General features: G+C 38.2%; 1 protein-coding gene across 2 annotated transcripts in view; it reads left to right on the top strand.

The window, feature by feature from the left end:
* Positions 1-19,699, top strand: part of PIK3C2B (phosphatidylinositol-4-phosphate 3-kinase catalytic subunit type 2 beta) — a 127,776-nt gene that overhangs the window by 11,395 nt on the left and 96,682 nt on the right. For both annotated transcript variants that reach the window (XR_011922557.1, XM_072424696.1), the window contains exons 2-5: positions 7,681-8,482; positions 9,969-10,069; positions 11,965-12,119; positions 15,703-15,823. Coding sequence is in view for 1 of the 2 variants with exons in the window: in XM_072424696.1 (XP_072280797.1) it covers positions 7,766-8,482; positions 9,969-10,069; positions 11,965-12,119; positions 15,703-15,823 (1,094 nt within the window). In the remaining variant the exon portion in view is untranslated. The remainder of the gene's footprint in view (positions 1-7,680; positions 8,483-9,968; positions 10,070-11,964; positions 12,120-15,702; positions 15,824-19,699) is intronic.

The following is a 19,699-nucleotide window of genomic DNA, read 5'->3' as shown; positions in this document are numbered from 1 at the left end:
GTTCTTGGTTGGTTCATTTAACTGTCATTTTCAAAACTTTGAATGTTTTATTTTCATCCATTGGCTGTTCTTTTGCTTTGTATCCAGCATAGTCAAGCCAGCTCTGAATGAATTTAAATTATTACCTATTTGTATTTGTACACACACATTGACTTCATTTGGAGAAGGTATAGGTGTGGACAGTCTGGTCTCCATGCTAAAAGACATAAGTGAAAACTTGAAGACCAAAGGCTTTATTTATAAAATAGGGAATCTGACATTGCCTCATAGTTTCCCTCAGGGTAATCAATTACAGCCATTGAAACACATGGGCCTGGATGATTCCCTCATGGGAATCTTTTCATTAATGATATTTGATAGAGCTTAGTTATTTCATAAATTTAAATGTATAAAAGATGTGTGTACTATAATAACAAGTATAATATTTTAAACCAGGTTGCTAAGTCTTCATGATCAAATATTCTTACCATGTTCAAAAACATTTCATATTTTGAGCACTTAGTAGAATTAAAAAATATTTTAGAAGTGACTAAAGTATTATTGAGAAATCATTGGGAAATAAATATAAATCTTTGTATTTCCTGAAATGATTTCATAACTTACTAGGCATTTTCTGAGGTACACCTGTTCAACTGCTTGTTGAATTAATTATTTATTCAGCCAACCACATTGCAGCAACACTCATTGCATTTTGGTAGGTTGTCATTGTAGCGATGACCTGCTGAGGTTCAAACTGAACATCATAGTGGGGAAGAAAGGGGATTTAAGTCACTTTGAATAAGGCATAATTGTTGGTTCTGGAATTGTCTTGCACAAGCATATCTAGGGAGTGGGAGTTTTCTGGGGGAATTGCCTTCTTGATACCAGAGAAAATGGCCAGACTAATTTGAGTTAATAGAATGGCAACGGTAACTCAAATGACCTCACGTTACAACCGAATAGGTGCATCTCTTAATGCACAACATATTTTACCCTGAAGCAGATGGGCAGGAGAACACCACAGCAGGAGAACACCACACTAGTTGATATTCTGTCAAGAAAAAAAAAACACCTGAGGCTACAATTCTCCTAGGCTTACTACAAATGAACAGAGAAGACAGTAAAAATGTTGCCAGCAACATGACCACATGGGTCCATCCTGCTGGTAATCAGATCATACTGGTGGTGTTAATGGTACAGAGGCTGTCTTGGCATAACTTGTATTTGTTCTTTAGGGCCAGTTTAGTGTTGTTGTCAAATGCCCCAGCCCAACCATGTCAATTGCTTTATCACTGTAGTGTCACAAAGTTCAAATAATTTCAAACTTGAACATGACAGTGCGTACACTGTGCTCAAATGGCCTCCACAGTCACTATATTTTATTCAAAAATTTGCATCGTGGATGTGCAGCCTATAAATTTGCAGCAACTGCCTATTGTGATCATATAATTTTGCATCAAAATCTCTGAGGATTCTTTCCTGCACTTTGTTAATTCTATGACACAAAGAATTAGGGCAGTCCTGAAGGCAAAAACGGGTGCAATATGTTACACCCATACATGCTTCCCTTTCAAGTAGCAAATGCTAATTAATATAAAAGTAAGAAGATTTATGTATTGGAGACACCTCTAGCATGGCCTAATATATTGACTGAAAAAACACTTTCCTGAACCCAACAGAGGTTCTTAATAGTCTCCTTTGTAAGATGTGTTTCTTGTAAGTAGACTAACATACTTTTATGATACATAAGAGAAGAAAACACTTTGGAATGCTTTACTTTATCACTGAAGCCTCTAACATACCACAAAAGAAAGTTTCTTTCCATAGCTAAATTAAGTTAAATAAAATGAATTCCACTCCCATACACCAGAGAAATATCCAGCAAATCCATCAAATAAAAATATTAACCATTGTGTTGTAGCAAAATCTAAGGTAAAACACCAATTCAAAACAAACTGCAAAAAAAAAAAAAAAAATTGGTAAGGCGAACTAAAGTCTTAAAAGAACTAATCCCTGTGTTTGCCACACAAACTTAGTTTTCGTTTTCAGTGAAAAAAACAAAAGACAAAAACTGGACATTGCCTTAATCCAAAAAGGGAAAGTGTATTTAATATAAATATATATATAATTTTTTTTTTTTTTTTTTTTCTTTAAGAATCTTTACCATTGAGAATAAATCTCGAAGCATCTTTCTAGAAAGACTAGTAAAGTACCCAACCAAAAAAAAAACTGTCTGACCCTTGTCATCCATATTAAGACTTGGGACAAGTAGGATACAACATAGCATATGACATTTTAAAAACTTGTAATGTTTTTTTTCACTCCATGGAAATAAAATTTTATCACTACAATCTCTTTAAATATTTTAGGTTTCTTAGATCTCTTTTCAGTTTCTTTAATAAAATATTTCTGTATGTGATGGCATTGCTGAATGTGTATCTGATGGTACAGATGCCCACGTAATGCTGTGGGACAGTTACTCCTATCTCATTGCACGAGAAGGTTTGGTACACTGACACTTTTTTTGACATCTTCCAGTTTACCTAGATTTTTTGTTTTGGGACCAGCTTTGAATCCATACTTTTTATTTGCTGGCCTAATAACTTGAATGTTAGTACCTAACTGCAGAAAAATAGGAAGTTAACAGAATTTGTTATTTCCATTAGCCTTAGGGCTTCATCACATGTTGAGGGTGATTAGGGTCAATTCTCATTTCTTCTGTCAGTAAAAATTTTACCTTCCAGCAATTAGAATTGGCATAGTTCTAAGTAATAATTCTCAAAATTTCTGGCCTGGGCATTCTAAACAGAAACCCTTTACTGCATTACTATTTGCTTGTTTTCTATTTTGTATTTCTCTTTTTTGAGGTTATGTCCATTTTGGCAAAAATATATTGATAGCTTTTTGTCTTGGTTCTTTTGAGCTCCTCACAAAGGTGTTCACTTTGTATTGTTGCATGTTTGTTGCATGTTATTAAGGCAATTGAAATCTAGTTGATTGTAGCTGACAGCTCATTCTAGTCTTTTGGATGTTCTTCTGAGAGGCAGCGTGGCCTTTGCTGCTATCTTTTTAGGTGTATAGGGCAACAATGGTTCTTGTTCTGAAAGCAGAACTGAACTTCAGTAAGACAAAAGTGTGAGCAGGTGGATTCATTATTGTGTAAAGGAGTAACACTGTGCTGCGCATATGTAGTTAGGTGTACAATGCTGAGTATCGTGGCGTACCACTGGTTGCCGAGTAAATGAACTTCCTTGTGTATGTGTGGGAGTTACATCATTCCAGCCTGGCCGCTCAAGAAAAAGGTGACTGGGAAAAGATGGTGGTGCCTGCAACAGAGAGAAGAGAGTTCAGTGTAATTAAAAAAAATGTAAGTAATTGTATTTTATTGCAGAAGGGACATGCCTGCTCTGCCTGCTTGGAGTTTTTTTTTAATCATTTTGTTTTGGTTTAAATCATGAGATCCTCCTTTTCCTTTTAGCCTAGCTAAACCCATGTGTTCATGTTGGGCTTTTTGACACAACCCAAATCTCAAACAATAGCTTGAAAAACTGGGCTTTAATATCACTACCATTTTACATAGTACATTCAGCTTAATTAGTTGGATGCCTTTGACTGTAAGGTCTTATGGTAGCTCTCTGAGCTCTGCCTTTTCTTTAGGGCATTTTTGTTTGCCCATAAATTGAATTTTGGAGTATTCCTTCCCACTATTTTTATGAGACTACTTTTGGCCATCTTATGCTCTGTAACATACAGCTCAACGTTAAAGAGCAAATAAAATATTTTTTCTTAATGTAAAGTGAGGAAGACCATTTTTTCCCTCTTTTGGCCGTTAGAATGCTTGTTATTCCTTTACTGTGCTACAACTTGGCATATTTGTTAAAGGTGGAACTCTGGCCTTGCCATTTGAATCTTTGCATTGTGTTTGTTCTCCTGCAGGTGGCAGCATGAACATATTTTCTCCATAGTTAATTTATAGAGAAAATGGGAATTTACAGCCAGTACAAAAATATATACAGTGGTACCTTGGTATAAGTCCTGTCTGGACACGAAAAATTTTGCTTAGTATACAACCTTTGTGCTAGAACTAGTATGGGTCAAAATGAGTCACAACACCGCGCACTACACTTATTTACCTCTCTTGAGACAAAGCCATGACTGCCCATGAGCGTCAGTACGCCAGTTGCTACCATTCAGTGAACAACCCGCGCTATAACTCTCTGTGAATTTCATAACATCTCCTCCTCCCTTCTCAGCACCATCCTAGTAGGCACTCAAGTCTTCTCAGCAAGGTAAAGTGAGGTTAAATTTTCATTTATTTCATATAATTGCTTTTGTATTTATGTATTTTAGTATTTAGCAGTGTTTAAATTATTTGATACAGCCCCATCAATGTATAACAGCCAATACAATATGATTTTTTTTTCATGGGAACGAATTAAACATTTTCCTTTTATTTCTCATGGGGTGTAACCATCATATTTAATTAATATTGGTTATTTTTCCTATGACAACTAAAATTTTGACTTTTCTGTAATTTCTGTACTTATCCAATTGGCAAAGTGAACAATCTACATGTTCTGTGTGTCAGGAACAGTTTGCTGTAAAACTACAATGGGAATGCTGTTTCTAAAAACACTCTCAATCTTTCAGTTAGTCACAGAAACATGAGTTAGATCACTTTATTCTGGCCTAATCAAAGTTATAGGTCAACAAATTATCTCTTTCCTGCAATAAAATTGAGAGAACTCGTAACATTGAAGGGAAATGGGTATAAATGAAAGGAAGTTCCCACCAGAAACAAGCAACTTATTTCCCTATTACAGTGCAACAAGTGTTCCCTGCAGTACAACCTCTTTTATTATATCAGATTAATTCCAGTTTAATTACTGTGAGTTTGTCAGAAATTGTCATTTTTCTACATAATTTACACAGTACAGGGGAAGACTGTAAATTTTTCTTTCTTGATCTTGCGTAGTAGGGATGATTTCTTTAGGAATGCATAATTTTATGACACACACTTTTGCTGTCCTAAAATTAACAGGGCAGATATATTGCTTGTCATGGAACATGCCTTGTCCCTACGGAACAATATGCTGTGGACTGATGAACTTGGTATTAACCAAAGATAGCATGTCAAAAGAAAAACATATCAATTGCGATGCATAGTGGTAAAAATGTTATATAAAAAAATGTCAATAATTATTGTTTAGGGTTGCTTTGCTGCTTCAGGACAGCCTGTCATCAGATTGACTATGGATTTTGGATTTTGTAAAAATTTTTTTGTAAAAAATGTCATTAGCTTAAATGAGTCAAAATGGCTCAGAATTGATATGGTTGAGAAACAGCTGGAAAAAATTAAGGGTTGACAAAGCACCAGGTCCTGATGGATTACATCCACATGTCCTCAAAGAGCTGAGCTCAGTTATTTCAAAGCCATTATTTCTAATTTTTAGAGACTCTTTAGTCACTGGCAAGGTACCGATGGATTGGCGTAAGGCCAATGTGGTTCCTAGCTTCAAAAAGAGAGCATTACCAGGTAACTACAGACCCGTTAGTTTAACATCCATAGATGGAAAGGTCCTAGAGAGTTTGATAAAGAGCCACATAGAGGAGTTTCTGCTGGAAAATAATATTATAATGGATAGTCAGCATGGCTTCAAGAAAGACAGAAGTTGTCAAACAAATTTACTTTTTTTTTATGAGGAAGTAAGTAAACAGGCAGACAGTGGAATATCAGTTGATATAGTGTACTTGGACTTTGCTAAAGCATTTCACACTGTAGGTTTAGAAAAGTCAATCTGTAAATGGATATAAAACTGGCTTAAAGATCACATCCAGAGAGTTCTAATTAATGATTCATACTCTGAATGATCTAAGGTTATTAGTGGTGTACCCCAGAGTTCAGTGTTGGGACCTTTATTGTTTAACATCTTTATAAATGATATAGAGTTTGGGATTAAAAGTACCATTTCTGTGGTTGCAGATGACACCAATCTATGTAATGGAATTAAGTCCATACAGAATGTCTAAAATCTACAAGCAGACCTGGTTGTACTGTTTGATTGGGCAGCCAAGCGGAAAATGATATTTAAAATAGATACATGTAAAATTATGCACCTGGGAGCAAACAACATGCATGCTTCATACTGTCTGGGGAGAATACATTTGGGGAGGTCAGAAATGGAAAAGGATCTTTGGGTTCTGGTAGACTTAATAACAGCATGCAGTGCCAAGCTGCAATATCTTAAGCTAGTAAAGTACTTTCTTGTATTAAAAGAGGAATAGACTGCAGAGATGGAGACATTATCCTGCCCCTGTACAAAGCAATGGTCAGACCACATCTGGAATATGCAGTCCAGTTTTGGGCACCAGTTCACAAAAAGGACATTGTGGAATTGGAGAGAGTGCCGAGAAGGGCAACTAAATTAATAAAAGGAATGGAGGAGCTCAGCTATGAGGAGAGATTAGCTGAACTGAATCTGTTCTCCCTTGAAAATGGGGGGATATGATCCCCCTGTATAAATATCTAAACGGTCCATATAGAGAACTCTCTTCCCCATTATTCACTTTGTGATCATTACAAAGAACAAGAGGGCATTCTTTGCGTCTGGAGGAAAAGAAGTTTAAGCTCCGGATAAGGAAGGGATTCTTCACTTTAAGGTCTGTGAAAATGTGGAATCGGCTCCCTCAGGAAGTAGTTTCAACAACTACTTTAGATTGCTTTAAGAAAAAGCTGGATGTTTTTCTAGAAGCACAGAATATAACTGGGTATTAGGGCTTTAAAGTAAAAATAACAGTGACTGTTGATTCAGGGAACATTCGATTGCCTCTTGGAATCTGGAAGGATTTTTTTTCCCCTGTTGAAGCAAATTGTACCGGGTTTTTTTTGCCTTCCTCTGGACCAACTATATTCATATGATTTTATATCTGGGATATGTTTATTTCCCTAGTGGTTGAACATGATGGTCTTTTTTCAACCTAACCTACTATGTACCTATGTATAGGGGGCTGCACAGATATCTGCACCATTGATGTCTTGATTGGTCCTGATAGTGGCTTCAAGGGGTTCTAGTGAGAAGACAAACAGTAAGGGTGACAGTGGGCAGCCCTGTCTAGTTCCGTTACTGATGGGGGAAGATTTGGATGTGGCATTGGGTAGCTTTACTGCAGCCCATGGTGTGGTGTGATGAATGGTGATTGCATGCAGGAAAGGTCCCTTGATCCCAAAGCAGCATAACACACACATATGCACTTTCAGGAAGGCATGTCACTCGATCTCATTCCAGCGCAGTGTGAGATTGGGTGATGTAAGAAGAAAAACCAGGAAGAAGTTGGCTCTGCCTGGTGTCCAGCTGGAACAAAGAAGGAAGATGGGACAGCGTGGGACCGACTAAACTAGGCTCTTTCAGGGATTCAGCGGCTTTCCATCTGTAAAGGTGTTTTTTTTTTTTTGATCTGCTTAAGGTGGTCACCATTCAAAAACAAATAAAAAAAATATGCTACATAATGGCCAACTTTGGAACATTTTGTGACAAGTCTGTTGTGAAGCCCATTACTTTACTATTGTCAAGATTTTTATGATTTTTTAAAATCTAATTTGTTATATAGTCTTAGAAAAACTGATTTCACCAAATTTTGACAAATGTATGTTTTTTCTGTTATATATACATAAAAAAAGTTTTTATTTTTTTTTTTTTCTAGGTGTTTTTTTTGCAGAACTATGTCATATACAACAAATGTGAGTATGTTTAAATAGCCTCCTACCTTGTCAGCATTACCAACAGTGATGTCTACTTCCAATGATAAGAAGGAACAATGGCAGGGTCTAGAATCATTGGGCATGACACGAAAGGAACTGGCATTAGCAGAGGCCCTTCAGATGGAATATGATGCACTTTCCAACCTCCGCAAAACAACTTGTGAGGTTAATGAGAGCCCTCTAATTTCCTTGGAAGATTTCTCACAAGTACCAACTACAGTCCCCTTGGTCCCAAAAGCCAAACCTTGCACCTCTGAAGACTACTTTTACATATATGGTGATGGCTACCACATCAGTAGACAAGACAGAGAAAAAAGCTCTCTAAAAAGTCTTTCTCCACCCCCATTACCACCACGCACACATCTAAGCAGCCACTGTAAAAATGTGTCCCAGTCGAGTGCATTAAAGATCTCTCACTCCAAAGATGTCAATGTGTTTACGGGAGAGTCTGAAGGGAATCTGCTTAGCCAAAGGATTTCTGAAGAGGATGCATCATGTTTGCTGGAAAGTGGAGGTGGAATCTCAGACTTGGATTATAAGGGAACAAATGATACAATTACATGCCTCAATTTGGCATCAACCTATGATTCTGAGATACTTCGCCAGGCTGAGGTACATTGGAAGAATGTGAGTTTACAAAAAGGATTTACAGGGAAACCAGTGGCTCGAAGCAGAACTTTACATTCACAGGTCCCTCCTCCTTATGATCGCAAACAGGAATCAGGAAATGCCACAGCTGGAACAGTAAGTTATAAGTATGGCAAGCTGTCCTTGTTTTGCATGTACTTTAAATGTAAATATGTGCAAATATATTTCAGGTAACAAAGTGAGGAAAATTTAAATTTGTTTGGATGAAATAATGTTGATTCAAAACTATCTTTTGTATCCAGGGGAGCAAAAAGTGGATCATAAAATTTGTGCCATAGGTATACAGTAACCTCTGTAATTTGTGTCCGCTGTCGTACCTTACCAAGTGTCAAAGGAAATATGCGTGCGTGTGAAAAACGTCAAAAATAGGTGCATGAGAGATGCATGAGAAGGATTGTCTTTCTCCCAAGTGCAGAGATAATTAAAGCCAGGCCCCTTTATAGTAGCCTGTGCCATCCCCTTCAATTATGCCCAATATTGCCCATTTTGGAGTGAAAGAGAGGAAGGGGATCAGGTGAGTGCAGGTGTAATGAGCCACTCTGCACTAGAAAGCCTTCATCCAAAGATGGTGAAATAGTTTTGCCCTTGGAGCTGCACATTTAGGATATATGTCTGTGCTTGAATAGTGCTAGGAAGTCTTAAGCTGTAAAAGCGCTTGCAAAAATTGCTAGCGTGAACTAAGCCTTTTTATATATATTTACAAAAGATTTATACACACAGACATTGGATAAATAATACATATTTCATATGATCAAATGCCACAAATACATAATGGAAAATAGATTCACTGATACATGAGTATACATCCAAACAAGCCTTGTAGGACATGATCACAGACTAATAATGTTGTTTCATTGTTTAAATTAAACTGCTTTCCTTAAAGTATACCTAAACTCAGAATTTTCACTTTATATAAAAGGTTGTGTTAGGTGCAACACCTTTTTGTGGGGAAAAAAAATTGACGATCTCGTGTATGCGCAGTGAGATTGGCATATTTTTTTTTTTTTCATCCTATGTCACCCGATCTCGCTCCTGGGTCGGGTGACGTAGGATGAAGAACAAGAAAGAAGAGACGAAGATGGCGGCGGAGCCGGGACGACGCGGGACCAGATGCAAGACACCTCCCGAGGATTCGGACTACCCTTCAAGATTAAAGGTAAGTGTATTTTCTTTTTGGCAGTTTTTAGTTTAGTTCCTCTTTAACAATCGGGAATAATGGATTCATTTGTGTTGACCTGCTAACTTCTCGTTGTGGAAAAGACCTGTTGTAAGGGAAAACAAAGGACAAATCAGAAGAAGCAAAAGGAAGATTTCAGTGCTGGGAAAAGCTAGCTTGTCTCTTGTTGGGTATAAATATACTATGTGTAGTTTCCCAGCAATGACTCTGCTTTGTTTTATTCAGCAGTGAATACTTGTGTTATGTTATGTGCTCCTAAATTATATATTCCCACTCTAATCTCTTTACCACATCACTGCCCTTTGCTTCCGGTAAGCAAGAAGGATATGATAAACCAATTGATGAACAGAACAGGAAAACAAAGTTTTGTCTTGAAATATAACTGTCACTCACTTGTTTATACAGGGTTCAATTCAGCCATATCCACTACAAAACAGGTGTGAGCTCTTTGAAATGTCAGAGCAGAGGGATGAAGAAACGGCTGCATTTTGTCACATGTTGGATGTGTGAGTACATTTTTTTTTTCACATTGGAAAAGTGATATATGAATGGAGTCAACTGTTTACATTAATAAAGAGTATTTTTAGTTAAACGTAAAGGTTGCACCCTAGGTTGTAAAATGGAGTGAAACATGAAAAAATATTTATTTTTTTATACATTCCACTTAATTCTAGTGGTTTGTACTTGTCGGTAATCATTCTTTCAAAACATAATAATTTAGCTCTTTCTGGGTGCTGGATATTTAACAACTGGATTGGCTTGCCTATACCGTTTAGGAACCCGGTTCGTAAGATCCTTGATTTCAGTGAATATAGCAGCTAGAGTGAGATTATTTTTTATTGCAGGAGGAAGCTTGATTTCCTGGCATGTGTTGAACTAGTACTCTAGCAGGCAGATTTTGACATTGGATTGCATGGGATATAGAAGCCTAATAATGACCAGGTTTAAGTTGTCCTAGCCTTTTAAATAAAATTAATTGCCAAGAAAAGAAATGTGAATATGAATTAACAAATGTATGTTTTTTTTAGGGTACAGGTAGTGCCCTGGTTACATACGGGATAGGGACTGTAGGTTTGTTCTTGAATTTAACTTGTATGTAAGTTGGAACAGGAAATTTAATTTTGTATTAAATGCAACTAAGAAAGATGTTTGTCTCAACATATTATTTAGGCAGCATGGTGTCAGTTACTATATAAATTTCTCACTGAGTTATTGAGTAAGTTATTCACGAACAAAGCAAAAAAAAAAAAAAAAATCTTTATGGAGCCTAGACATTCATTAATTTCTGGAGCAAGCTGTGCTTTGATATGCAAAAAGAAACAACTGCAGAGTTTGTCTTGGTCATTAAAGAGTTACAAACGCCTGCAGAAAAAGCTCACCCCCCTAAGATCACTCACAACCTCAGCTGTGTTTAGCAAAAGATTTCTTCTGCAAGTCATGCAAACCTCCCCCTCCCCCCTTCAAGCCTCTGTTCTGCACAGGAGTGAGCAGGGAAGCCCTCATATCTAGGAGGCGTCCGTATGTCAAATGTCGTTAACCCGGGGAGTACCTGTATATATTATCTTTTGTTTCCTTTTAAATACTTTATGGATATCATATTCTATGTAAAGCAGTTGTAAATGTTTTCAAATGGTATTTGCTTACCAAAGTCCTTAAAATTATGGGAATATACTGCTGTAAATGTAATAACCGCATAAGGCTTAAAATGTCCCTGTATAGAAGTTCTACTTGAGTAATGTAGCAATATAAAGTCCTTGTGTGAGTTGCAACTCATACAAGGATGTTATTTTGATACAATACTCAAGTAGAACTTCTATACAGGGACATTTTGTTCTTCTTATATACGGTGCATTTGGACGCACATATCTTGAGCTTGTTCATATATGGTGCAATTGGGTGCACTTCCTAACCTAACCACTGCGATTTACAACCATACCTTCTTTTGGTCCATTCTATTCCTTCTAGACTGCAGATTAACCTGTTCTGCGTTAATTTATTAACACGTTATTACATTTATGGTCTCTTCTTTACCCCTGAAGAAGCCCTAGTATGCGAAACGCGTTGGGTTTAAGAGACTCTTTTCTGGTTTATTCACATTTTGAGTAGGAAATTACATAAGATGTATTCTGTCTAGTTGCACCAACTTTTCAGTTCACAACGCATTCAGGTGAACAGATAATACCTTTATCTGCTGTTTTATCAGTATGTTACTGCAATTAGTGTTTATTGCAACTGATTTCATAACTTAATAGATAAACTTTAACTTTATTCGCAAACTATAATTTTATTTTTCTCCATATTAGTCTACCCTTTCATCAAAGTCTGAAAGACCAGTTTCATAACCTAATAGATAAACTTTAACTTTATTCGCTAACTATAATTTTATTTTTCTTCATATTAGTCTACGCTTTCATCAAAGTCTGAAAGACCAGTTACAAGCGGGCATCGTCTGGAGTCCAGTTAATCTTAGTCCGGAGCACTTAGGTCCTGGAGTGAGCCTGAAAGTTACAGTGGTCATTAACTGTCTAAGGGATCCCCTCACTTTCACCTGTGACTGTGAGTTTATTTCTGATTCCATGCCCCTTTACAATGTCATATTAAGTATGCAAAAACTGTATCATTTTACTTATTTTATTTTGAAAGTTTAATGAGCTATATATGTGTTTCTTGCAAGAGGGAATTAACCTCCCTAGCAGTAATCCCGAGTGTGGCTCGGGGTTAATTTTCAGTACCAAAAGCGGTAACCCCTAGCCACACTCAGAGTGGAATTGCCAGGGAGTTTATGTCTTAACTGGTCCCCATGTGCCTGCGGCCTCCTCCAGCGGTGTCCAGCATCTGCGTCCCTGGCGTGTGAACATTGGGGAATGCCAGGGGACACACATGCCAGCCGGGCAAAGTTCAACTTAAAAAATCAATCTTCCAAATTGCCTAAAACACTACACACATGTGTGAAACGTTCTGTCCGTACAATCTGATTACTTTACTTGAAAGAAAGCAATTGGCTGGATGTACAAGATTTTGTGTTTCAGTAAATTTTTATTGGTTTTTCACGTTTCAGTCACAAAATGCTTAATCTGCAAATATCGGAAAATCTTCCAAGGGAAAAGGCTTCCCTGGTCTCTGCCCCTATGATAGATTCCTCCAGAGTAGTATGAAGAGTTTGGGGCAGATCTGGTAGGGAGATTGTGGGAAAAAAAGGCTTCAGCTTTGGTCAGATCAAATGAGCCAGTATCACTATAAAGTTGAGTTAGATGTTTCCAAAATTTTTCCACAATAGTATGTGGGTTACTTGTCATGTTAGTGGGGCCTACTTTCAGTCTAATTGGTTGGAAGGAGGGGTTTACCTTCTGGAGCATATTTGCCAATAGGGAGTCGGGATTATTGCCTTTTACATAAAATTTGTGTTTAGTCCTGTGTAATTGCTTATCTGCCCTATGTATTAAGCATTTATCTAACCAGGTTGTTTTGTTTTCTAATTTTTTGCTAAGTTCAGGTGTTGGGTCTGATTTATATAATTCCAACAAGGCCCCATGTTCCTGCTCTAGCTGGAGAAACGAGTTATGCTCTCTCTTGCGTTGGGAAGCCAATAATATAGAATAGTAATAGTACTAATACTAATAATACTAATACTAATAGTAATAGAAATAATTGAGAAAAGAGTTTTGGGAAAAAGGCGTTTCTTGCAAACAGCCCCTAGGGAGCAAAAATATCTGAAGGCCTTGGTCCTTTTCTGAGGGTGTTAAGCTCGTACAAAAAAGACAAATTTACCCCCATATTAGGAAGTAGTAGAGGGGCTGCTCAAGAACTGAAGTGCACCAAGGTCTCCAGAGAAAAGTGCCTTACAGCCAGATCACCAGAGGTTAAGAGAGATGCAGGGAGGGACCAAAGGGGGGGGGGGGGGTGATGCAAGACAGGACAAATGACATGGAACAGTGCAAAACTTAAATAAAATCTCAGAAAATCTCAGAGCAGTGCTGGTGGCCCAATGTGGCGTGTCAACCACACACACACAACAATGTTAGGTACCAGCTCTTGGAACAGGGCTGTGGATTGTAGGTCCGTGACAGATTCTGGAATACCCTGAATGCGAATATTGGAACGTCGTACCCTTTTTACAGCGTCTTTCAGCTGGTAATGTAAGGACTGGATTATAGTCTTTAAAGCATCAATTTCTTCCTCGTGGCCCTCTAGAACAGTAGTAACATCATCCATCCTACTTTAAAGTTATATGTACAGTAGCCCAGCTCTTTATATTCTTTGGAGAAATGCTCCTTTATTTGCCTTGAGGTACCATCCAGGGCCTTATGTAGCATGTCCTGTATATCCCTCAGCAGAATTGTCTGGTCATAAGAAGTGGAGAGCAGAGTAGGTGACCCCCCTGGAGAGGCAGACAGTCTGAGGTGTTTGCAGTACTGCAGGCACATCCTGTGAGAGATCCAGGGCTGCCTGCTGTGAATCTTGTGTGGCCTTGTATAAAGTGGCAGCCATCTTGGCTGTTGCTGCTGTAGCCCCGGAGGGAGCTCTAGACGACACTTGGTCCTCCTGGCCGATCTTGGCATTACTGGATGTGGGGAGTGTTAAGGAATCCCTTGTTGTGCAGAGAAAGCGGATTGCATCGTCTTCTGGGTGATGCCTCTCTGATTCTCACTCGTGCGGTGGAGCGGAACTAACACCTGTCCATTAGCTCTGGCCTGCGCACTCCTGGATGTCATACTAGATTTTAAATGTTTAAAAACAGGTTACCCGAAGCCCAATGAAAGGAAAGACTTTAGGGTATCTAGTAAATAATATATATTTACTTATACTTGTATGATATTAAAGACCACATTTACACAGTACAATAGCCAAAATGAAAGGTGGGGATTCTCGATCCAAAAATTACACGATCATAGGATGATATAGCATAATCAATGATTGATCTAGGGAATAATCATCTTTTAGAAAAAAGTTACTTTGTAAAGTACATTTTATGGTATAAACTATGCAAACTCCCTTCTTGGATTTCACCCATGCCAAATCCCTTATTTAACATATAGAAAGGAGAAACACGTAAAATACCTGATTAACATCCTTTAAGAGACCCATCAGGAATGTTTTTTTAAATGTGTTTTATTAGTTATAAATACATTTTTTTAATTGGGTTTTTACGTTTGTGAATCTGACTATGTATTAATATGCCTTAAAAGTCCCAGAGATTTTTGTGTCCCTCCTCTTTCTCCTTAAAGTACATTTTATTTTATATTCACATACAGTACCTTCAATTCGCTTTTTCTTTTCCTGTATGTTAAAAATATTTTATTACCTTTTTTTGTGGGGTTCTGTTCTGATGAATTGTTGTGCCAAGACCTGAAGATCTGGTCAACTTTAAAAAAAAAATATTAATTTCAAGTAATTGTCAATAAAGCAGAATCAAGAAACTGCTGATTATATCAGTTTGTGAACCTATTTCCTTTTAGATGTTTTTTTTTATTTCACTTGGGTCATGTTTTTAGAATTATATTTATTTTGAAACCTGGGAGGAAAGAGGAAACTACTGCCAATAGGAATGCAGACACATTGATGCTTGTAATCCTTGCTCCCCCTTTCTTGGCTATAAAAATGGCTAGCTAAAACCAGGGAATAGTTTACACACGCACTGATTTGTGCGTTCTTTAGGGCTTAAACCAATTATTATTTAGTAAAGTTCCAGCATTAAAAAGCAGAACCTCAAAATTAAATTGAAACATGTTTTTTTAAATGGTTATTAAAAATTGAGTTGAAAAACAGAGGAAAAAATATCTCATTTCCAGGGAGAGATGGAACATACTTCCACATGGACAGGATTTTTATGGCAGATGTCAATTTTTATACTTCTGTCCTCTCGATAGCGCTGTCATGGTTGGAACTAAAATGCTCATCTTCAGGCAGACAGGCTTTTGCAAAAGGTTTTAGTTTTCTGCAAACCATGGTATGACAGACTTTATGTTTTGACATATGCCTTGCAGACTTGTCAACAATTTGGATGCAGCCTCACAGCATAATAAAAAAAACTTGGGCCTTAACAATTCCTACTGTATGCAACAAAAAACAAACAAAAAAAAAAAACACACCTTATGTCCACAGCAAATATGTTTCAAGATGTTTTTTTTTCCATTTATAGGTTCCTCTACTGTGGATCTGCTCATTTACCAGACTCTTAGCTACACTAGTAATCATTTTGAAGATCTCTGTGTATCGGATTATGTGCTTAAAATTTGTGGTTTGGAAGAGTTCTTACAGAAGTGAGTATCTTAGTGGTTTACCATGCAAGTTTAATTCCCTACCATTAATAATAGAAAAACTGTTAAGAAGGAAGCTGTCTGGTAATCCGTTACTACAATGCCTGTTCACTTTTTGCCACTTGAATACTTAAGTCATTCCCCAAGATGAAAATGCAGCCAGTGAAATCAAAGTAGGAGCACACGATCCTATGTGCTGACTTTTTCATAGTCATGGGCAATCATGCAAAAAAATTGCAGGAATTTTAAATCATCCTTCTTATTAAGGCAATAGGTAACCTTGCACACTACCTAAAGTCAAACCTAAAGCAGATATAAAAGGCACATATGAAGGCAGCTCTGTGTTCATCAATACATTGTTGAGTGCCAGTGTTTCCAGCACAATATTTTTTTCAGGCTGGTGTTGATAAGGTATATCCTGGTGGGCAAAAAGGATGTGTGAGGGGGGCAACATGCCAGATAAGTGCTCCTAGTTTGTGTCAAAGACAATTCCAGTAACCCCTGTAAACGTCCCCTTTTTACTGTTCTCCTATACTTGTTTCATCCCCCCCCAGTATGTCACAGTTTTCCATAGTCTTTGTATTATGCCCTAACAGTCCCATGTTTTGTAAAGAATGTTATCACTTGTAGGGATGTAATATTTTAATTGGTGTAGTGTAAAATTTCAATTTTGAAGTGGCAACTGCTAGGCTTATGGTATCTTCAAATGGCTGAATCCCCCTCATCAATTTGAAAATAGATATTGAAAATGTATTTGTGTGTGTGTATATATACATGATGCCAAATTTGCAGGGTTTTTGGCATCATCTGATGGAAATAAGGATAAAGGGCCTGGATGGATGAAGTCTGTAAATTAGTGTATTGCTGTCTATTTGCAGCTTTTGATTTGGGATCCAGGCCTGGGGTGTCCTATCGAGTTAGAAAGGTACCTGGGACAAGAATTGTGGAGAAATTTAAAGGCATAGCACTGGGGCTTAAATTTGATTTTAAGGTGAACTAAAAGCCAGTTAAGAGAACTACAAACAGAGGCAGCATAAAAGGAGCGGTTGGAAGGATGAGTAAATCTGGCTGTAGCATTCATATTAGATTGTAGAGGAGAGAGTTAGGTTAGTGGAATACCCTTAAGGAGGATGTTAACAGTAGTCCAGATGTAGCTGTTGTTCAGATGATAAGAGTGTATACTAAGAGTTTTGTGGTCTCTAAGGACATGTAGGCGCTGATTTTAGAGATGCTGCGCAGGTGATAGTGACAGGACTTGGAAATGGGAACTAGGGGAGAGGGCAGAATTGAAGGTTACGCCAAGACAACATGCCTGAGGTGAGGGACGAGTAGTGTTATTAACAGTTAGAAATATGTGATGGAGAGATTTGGAATTTAAAGGGGGGAATATGATGAGTTCTGTCTTATGCAGGTTGAGTTTCAGAAATTAGTCAGCCATCCATGATGAGATGGCTGACAGGCATCATGAAACCTTGTCCAGGACTGAGGGAGACAAATCAGGGGTGGACAGATTTTGAGTGTCATCAGCATACAGATAGTACTGTAAACCAAAGGAGGATATGAAACTAGGAGGTGTAAAGAGAAAAGAGAACCGGTCAAAAGACTGACCCTTGGGGATCACCAACAGGAGTTGGAGAGGGTAAAGTACCATTGAAAGAAACTTGAAAGGAGCAGTCAGGCAGGTAGAAAGCAAACCGAGAGAGTAGTGTCACTGATACCAATGGAGCTCATAATTTGGTTTAGAAGGGGGTGGTCAACAATGTCAAAAGCAGAGAAAAGATCTAGAAGGAGGAGGAAGGAAAAGTTGTCTTGTGACTAAGTTCTAATGAGATTGTTGGCCACTTTAGTAAGGACAATGTGCTCATAAAGTTTGGAAACGTATGTGAGAAGGCAGATAGGATGATAGCTAGAAAGTAGGGAGGGGAGAATAATGGCATGTTTATTGAGAAAAGGCTGTGTGGGTTGGAAGATTGAGAGGATATGACAGCGGAGAAATAATTTTGCTTGGCGATAGTAAGTGCAGTGTTAAGGTGTTGATGCCTGGCTTTGTAGTTCTTGAAGTCAACCCTGAGGCCAGATTTCCTCCACTTGCACTCAGCTGCCAAACAATCTTTTGTAGATGTTTGGTGTGATTGTTTTGCCAAGGAAGGTCAGGGGTAGCAGAGTGGGGGTAATAGAAGGTGGCAGGCGCAACTTTATCCAGAGCCAAAGAAAGAGTGTGGTTGAATTAGTGGCAGCATTATCTGATGATGTTATTTTAGAGATAGTGGGGGTTAGGGGTGAATATTTCAATACTAGGGATATTGAATATATTGAATAGTGTTTTTTTTGGGGTAAAGGGAAGTACCTTGATGAAGTGTGGACTGGAATAATCTATCGTAAAATGTTTTTCATCTTAGAATAAGCCTAGAAAGCAATAAGCCTTTATGTAGTAGGAGTTGGGACTTATTAAGTGTAATTGATATAGTAAAATAAAAAAAACACTTGGAAGTATAAAATTGGTTAAGGTTTCTTCTTCATTCTTAATGCTGTTTGTCATAGGATACTTTAAGGTATAAAAGTTAGCAGAGACTATTGAAATGCACAATGAGTTTTTTTTAACTGGTGAGATTGCCAGAGCTATGAGCAGGTGGAGCAAGTGGAAAGAATTGAGAGCACATCACAAAGTAGGTCTCCCTCTGCATCTTTTCCTCATCCAATAGGGGAGCATACAATTGACTCTCTGTCCTAAACTCTGAGGAGAGAAAGCAGAGTTCCAGGCCAGTAGCAGCAGGTCTTTTGAGCCACAGAGCTTTGTTTGAGGGCGGGCGGGTTTCCATTTGTGTTTTTCTTTGCCCAAAAGCAGTCAGGCCTTGGGAAAGAGGCCCACCCGCTTCACACTAATAAAGCATTGCAGAATGCTCATGTTCTGGCAGTGTGAAAGAACGAGAATGGTTATGGCTGAAACGCAGTACAAGATTACCGAAGTAGAATAATAAAGTAGAAATGTACTTATGCGATACAAATTAACAATTTGGTATTTTCACGTATGAGAATAGGAGAGGAAGGTACAGTAAGGTGGTAGACATTACCATAGGTTTCAGTGTGAAAGGCCTGATGTGTGTTTGCAAATTTTTTTTTTTTGCATTTTTATGCTCTGCGTATGTGCAGGTATTTTCTAATGCAGAGGGATGCAAGATTGCTTTTAGCTACACGATAGTTGTTTGAAGGTATGTGTCATGAACGCAGTTGCAAACAAATCTGGTTATCCCAGGTGCACAGAAGCAGATTGTTGTGTATCTGGAGACTGCCAAAACTGCAGGAGTGAAAAGGCTAAAAATGTTTGGGTTAAGCTACGTACACACGTCAGATTTTTATTGCCCGATAATCGGCATCGGCCAATTATCGGGCGAAAATCTGCCGTGTGTACAGTCGGTGTCGTCCATCGTCCGTACGACCGACCTGCCGGATCCACGGACGATGGACGACAGCCGATCGTAATGAAAGTGAAGGGGAGAGCGCGCAGCAGGGTGCCGCTCCGTCGCTCTCCCCCTCCCCTCTCCATAGAGCATGAACGGTGCTGTATGTACAGCATCGTTCATGCATCGTGCACTCCCTTGTCGTTGGAAAGGATCGTGAAAGATCCTTTCCAACGACAAAAATTGGCAGTGTGTACGCAGCTTTAGGGATCTAATCTAATCTCAGTCTGGGACATTGGCAGAAGATATGCAGCATTGTAGCACTATTTACTAGGACCTCTAGGCAAATATAGTGCACAAGAGTGGTGTCCTCCTGTACCATCTTGAGAGAGGTTTGTAGTTAAATTCCCAATATATATTACAGATATAGAATCTTGCTAAATACGAGCTCTGACTCCCAAACACTCAGGAACTTAGGGGT

Source organism: Pyxicephalus adspersus, chromosome 1 (assembly GCF_032062135.1).
Source record: "Pyxicephalus adspersus chromosome 1, UCB_Pads_2.0, whole genome shotgun sequence".
NCBI classification, from domain to species: domain Eukaryota; kingdom Metazoa; phylum Chordata; class Amphibia; order Anura; family Pyxicephalidae; genus Pyxicephalus; species Pyxicephalus adspersus.
This window is presented reverse-complemented; position numbering and strand designations above follow the sequence as displayed.